At 39.7% G+C, this 6048-nt stretch overlaps 1 protein-coding gene across 1 annotated transcript in view; it reads right to left on the bottom strand.

Moving 5' to 3' along the window:
* Positions 1–5610, bottom strand: part of LOC101858548 — a 40755-nt gene extending 35145 nt beyond the window's left edge. Inside the window, exon 1 of the mRNA XM_013080629.2 lies at positions 5431–5610. Within this exon, the coding sequence (XP_012936083.2) occupies positions 5431–5544 (114 nt within the window). The 5' untranslated portion in view covers positions 5545–5610. The remainder of the gene's footprint in view (positions 1–5430) is intronic.
* Between the last annotated feature and the right edge of the window lie 438 nt (positions 5611–6048).

Genomic DNA, 6048 nt, shown 5'->3' on the forward strand with positions numbered 1-6048 from the left:
GGGGGGTACTTATAAGAATTTACTCCAAGCTTTTAAACCTAGGGGGAAACCAATAGAAGCAGGTAGATAGCCATGAAAAGTAGTCCAATCCAAATGTCGAAATTCCTCACACAGAATGAGTGTAAATTTGTGGTTGGTGGATCAGTTTGTGATCCAACGTTAGGCTAATCTGTGTCATTACGGGGAGAAGACATCGCTAATACTGGCATGTGCACTCTTGACTCCAAAACGTGAAATCAAACAATTGCCTATGTCTTTTACTTGTTTCATGATGCCGTGGAATCAGGCGTTATTGGTTCCATATTAAAGCTTGTACAATTTCCTATCTTTCAATAAAATAATACCCATCTGTAGTGAATAGAAGTCGAGATATTTAGTGATTAAAGAAGGTATCAGTGGCCTGGTTTCAGAGGCAATACTGGCAAGTATACAGCCGCCAAAGTTTGGTGACTTCCATAGCTTGAGAGCCTTGGAAACTGAAAAATGTCTTATCTGCGTCTTTTATTGACATTTTTCAGTGAAATCCACACAAAAAGGAGTTTTGAAATGGACATAAGAGGTGCCCTTGTTAGTAATTGATAGATATTTTATCAACTAGTTTTTCTAATTTTTGGCACCGACACCATCACCCCCCTTTCACTCACACTGCCTGGGGGTGAGGAGTGGAACATATATATACCCCTTAACTACTCTCCTCGCATGGAGAGGCTAGATTTTGAAGCTACTTGTGTGTCAACGACCCTGTTGCTTAACCCGTCCAGCCCCAGGCATTTTTGTGCGCTCCCTAACCCAAGTCATAGCCAATACAGCAGTATTTCAGAAAAAGAAGTGCGCATTCTAAAACGTGATGTAGTATCTTTGTAATGATGTTTAGATAATATCATATTAAAATGTTTAAAGGTAAATGAAAAATGTTATGAAAATTAAAGTTTGATTAAGTTTACTAAAAAAATTTTTAATGCGTAAATTCGGTACCCCCGAAACTGACAATATTTTGAACAAATTCAGTACTAACCAGCATTAAAACTCGTTTCACCAATTAACCAAAGCAGCATACACAGTATTATGGGTAGAACATGGGGATGAATTTTGTTTTAATGTGGGTATTCTTATGTCCCCCCATCAACATGATTTAGATAATTCATGAATATTGCCAGCCAGCGCCAACCCACGATGAGAGGGATACAAAGCCTCGGCAAAAAGACAGGGATACTCTATGAAAAGTATCCCAACGCGGGAAAGGAACTCAGGTCTTGTGGCGTCGCTGGCCTAGTGGTTAGGCTACCGGACTCGTAATCGTGAGATTTCGGGTTCGGAGGTTCTAGCCTCAGCTCGGTTCGACGCTGTGTCCTTGGGAGAGGCACTTACCACGTATTTCCCACTTGGTTTGATGTTTTCGGAGATGGACGTTAAACTCGGAGGTCCCGCCTCTTCAATAACCTAGTAGTGTTGATAGGGGCGTTAAACCTATACCGTTTCACCATTTCCAACTCGGGTCTTTTGCGTGCGGGCAGCGAAGCGACTAACCGAATAACCGCTGAACCACAAACGTAGGCTAGAAGAAGATGAAATAGTAACTGCTAAATAAGATCTAAAATGAAGCAGGAAATTATTCCTGCTGTCAGAGACTACGCCAAAAGACGAGGCGAGGGGGGGGGGGTGTATTAATGTCTACTGAACAACGGCTGATAGGTCTGACCGGTCGCAGATACAGAATAAGAAGAAGAGAAAAAGCTTAGACACAAAGACACCGGAGAGCAAGAGAGAGAGAGAGAGAGGGGGGGAGAGAGAGAGGGAGAGAGAGAGAGAGAGAGAGAGAGAGAGAGAGAGAGAGAAACGGAGAGAGAGAGAGATAAGGAGAGAGGGGGGGACAGAGAGAGAGAGAGATAAGGAGAGAAAGATGCACAAAGACTGAGAGACAAAGAAACATGGCTAATGGGACTGGACTGGATAAAAAAAAGGGGTAAAGAAAAAAAAGTGTAAAGGAAAAAACAAAGCAGCCGAGAGCATAATGGCATTAATTAATCGCATCTTTGAACCCAAACTGATCAAATAAACCCTTAATTTGTTTTGACGTAGCTCGCATCAGTTACAGGATCTATCCTTAAAACATAATACTCTTCTGATCAATCAGGCCTCACCTGATAGCCACAGACATCTTCTAGTGTGTGTGTGAGTGAGTACGTGTCCACGTGAGTTTGTGTGTGTGGGAAAGAGTGTGTCAGAGTATGGGAGACAGAGAGAGAGAGAGAGAGAGAGAGAGAGAGAGAGAGAGAGAGATAGTGCGTCTGTGTGTGTGTTTGTGTGTGAGTGTGTGTGTATGTGTGTGCATCGTATGCGTATCACACGATATATGTGTGTGTATGCATGTGTGTATGTATGTGTTAGTGTGTGTGTGTGTGTGTGTGTGTGTGTGTGTGTGTATGTGTGTGTGTGCGTGTGTGTGAGTATGTGCATGTGTGTGAGCTGCTATGATTAAAGTTATATCTGTTCTAGTACATCAGAGCGCGTGTGGCCTGGCGTGAGTTGTTGACGTGCCTGGGGCACATTTCTTTCAAGTCAACAAAAAAAAACCGTGTTCCTGGCCATTTTTTTTAAACAACGTTACATTATCAAAAAAAGCGGATACTCTTAAAAAGGTGGACTTGACTTAATTAAAACTAAGATCAAAATGTGATGTGGCAATCTGTTTTTAAGCAGTTAATGTAAGGGAGCAACGACATGAAATTGAGTTTCTGTTTTTATCGCTGTAGCACATCTTTTTCTTTTCCTTTGGAAAAGCTTATTTGCTCATTTATTATATTGTGAGCAGAGGCTAAGGTATGACGATTTTTTCTTCTTTTTATAGAGTAACAAGTTCGCCTGTTTGTTTCTTTTCCGCGGAATAATAATTGCTCTTAAATTATCATTTCGTATTTTGAATGATTTTAGAAACTGGTCTCTAGATAGCAATCTTTTAATGTTGGTGTCTTTTAGTTGTTGACTCTTGTAGGGTCAATAAGTTTGCTTGTGAGAAACTAAAAGAGGTTTCGAGGTCAGATTTGGAGTTTGTATAGAAGGGTAGATGAAACAGGCTCTCGGACTCGCAACCGTAAGGCCGTGGGTCGAATCCCGTCAGGAGCCCGACGTTGTGTCCTTGGGAAAGGCCCTTTCCACGAATTTTCCTCACTTCACCCAGGTGGGAACGGGTACCCAGCTTTAGATAGTGAAAGATCTTGTCATTTTGTTAACGTTTGAGCGCTTACTAGGCCTCTTGCATTGTATGCTTCCCAGGAAGCTGAGAATGTTTCTGAGTGTTCTATGGTCTGCTGGGGTAATAATATAGTGTAAAGTGCATAGAGTGGGGATGTGCGCTATACAGATGCTATTTATTATTATTATTATTATTATTATTATTATTATTACTATTATTATTATTATTATTTACAGTGAGCTCAATATACCAAGCCATTAAATGTCCGTTCAAGAACTCCAACTGGCTGTACAACATTGCTGGAATGATGTTCCTCATCGTTTGAGAAGGATTCTCATGTGGTCGGCAAGCTGTTAAAAGGCACTAAGCCCACAATTTTGTAAATCTATTTTTATTGCGGTGTCGGTAGCATGCTTCAGAAATATTTTGTTCAAGTGTTTGTACTAAAAGTTGAAAAAGGCAAAAAAAAACGCGCAAGGTAAATACAATTGTCTTAAAAAAGGGAAATAATTTTGCTTTCTGGGCTTTCTCCATTTTAAGGTGGGAGGGGGGGGGTACAACCCCAAAGTACCCATTTGGCTCAAAGTTATGGAATTGAGTTGTAGGCACTTTTAGCTTCCCCAGCCTTTTCTACTACCATTTCATCGCATAAGAACCCCCCAAAAAACGTATTTTTGCCCATACCAGGCATGTTTGTCACCACCATTTCCTCATAAAGTCAATATTTTTTTTTTATCGGCCGTTTTCTCAAAACGCGACTTTTCTCTATACATTTTTTAATAACTCCACCATTTTTCATCCAATCCTGATGAAATTTTCACAGAAAGAAGTAAAGATGTTGAACTAAAAGTTCATGTATTGGAATTTTCATATATGGAATAGATTTTTGTTGGTGGTGTCTGCAGCGTGAATTTTCACGGATTTTTTGCAAAACTTGAATGCTACCTCAGGAAAAAGTTCATTAAAAATGTTCCAATTTGTTTAGGACAAAAACAATAGACACATTTTTAGATCTAATGTTTGTAAACACGCATACAAAAAAGCAATCAATTTCCATAGGCAATAAGTGCGGTATTCATTACGTAAGACATGTCAACAAAATCCAACATGGCCGCCGTATCCATGGAAACGAAACTGTTTTCTCAAATTTTATTCCAGATTTTAAAACTCCTTACTATGCTTGTTATATGTGTGAAATTTGGTAAAATTTGGTCTAGTAGTAAACGAGATAGCCTTCAGGTGTAAGCCCCCCCCCCCCTCTCCTTGACATAATATGGTCTAAAGCAAAGATGCCTTCAGATCATTTGCCTCAAGTGTGTACATTTTCGTTATTAGATTAATATTTTTGCTAAATATATAAAGTCCTTATGGTTCAAGAGGTGGGCTACTTTAACTCTGCCTGTCTAAATCAAGCCGAGGGATACAGCGTACCTGCAGACAGACCGATTACTCGACGAAAAAACTCCCCACTCGGGATTCATATTCAAATCTTCTGCTGGGAACGGTGAAGTGTCTGACTACAAATGTATATATTATGTATTGTTTTGTTTACAATATATTGCTACGTCTAAAAAATATTATTTTTCCACCAATAAAAAGCTTATCAAGAATACCGCTAAAACCTGTATCAATAGCCAAATATAATTATAATTGTAGCCCCGCAGATTGTATCCTATTATAACAAAGATCAATGCTCTTTGTCAGTTTACAGCGCACACATCTGTCAAACTTAACCAGAAAGACAGCAGAAACAACAGACTGTTATTTAAGACGAAGATCTAAGCTACAAGTACATCCCTGGAGGTAAAAGCATGCCAATCTGTGGTAATTTTTGTCATAATTCGAATTTGATGACAGCAAAGAAAACAGTATCGCCTTTCACATTTAATATACATAGACATAGCATAGTGACATAAACACCTGCCGTGGGGGAAATTGGATAACGTTAAAGTGCTGTGCGTTTGAAATTTGATAAACTTGTGTTTAGCATTTTGGACTATGTATTTAGTTCAAACGATACACTTGGCTGGTTGGTCAGTGCTGTGTTGTGGTTTGTTCCTTGCTTCCTGTCAAACATCTATCGTCCTTATCTCCCCCCCCCCCCACCCCCTCTTTTCTTTGTTTGTTACTCTCTAGTAACACCTCCAATTTTTCGGCACCTTTATGACCTTGTTGTGTTGCGAGTACCGTAAAAACTTGCCAAAACAACAAAAAAAAGAAATAAACAAGTCACTCACTGTGTAGAACTCGTATATGCCATCGGTGCCATTCCCGTAGAAGTAGTAGTCGTAGTCGTCCTGGTAGTAATACGAGACATTTTCCTGAGAGTCTTTTTCGGACTTCATAGCCATTTCTCGACGTATCTGTCGGGATTAGCAAGAGCGAGGTTCCTTACTGATCCCTCTGGGGACGTTATCCTGAAAAGTACATAAAAATGACATGATTATCTAATCACAATGTGTCGCTGCAATAGTACTTCTGCCTTTCGTGCATAAGACGAAAACCCACTTGTTTGGTTTCATTAGGAGTTGACAACTTTGCTCGATGCATAAACACAGAAAAGGCTTCGCTTGATTAACTGCTCTCCATAGCGTGAATGAAGAACTCAGAGATAAAAATGTCCAGTTTGCTCGTTTCATGCATATAATATGTTTGCAAATTTATCTAATTTGGGTGTAGATTGATTAACTAAGCGTTTCAAAGGAGTAGTGCTGATGTTGGGGTTGTTTTTATAACATCCAAGCGAAGAAATGAATGGGTGAAACCATGATCACCGATGTTTGTTTCCGATCTGACATTTGAACAAATGTCAAAGCACAGTAACAAGCAACTTATTTGACCTTATCACGTTATAG

The sequence above is a fragment of the Aplysia californica genome, unplaced genomic scaffold (genome assembly GCF_000002075.1).
Source record: "Aplysia californica isolate F4 #8 unplaced genomic scaffold, AplCal3.0 scaffold00093, whole genome shotgun sequence".
NCBI lineage: Eukaryota > Metazoa > Mollusca > Gastropoda > Aplysiida > Aplysiidae > Aplysia > Aplysia californica.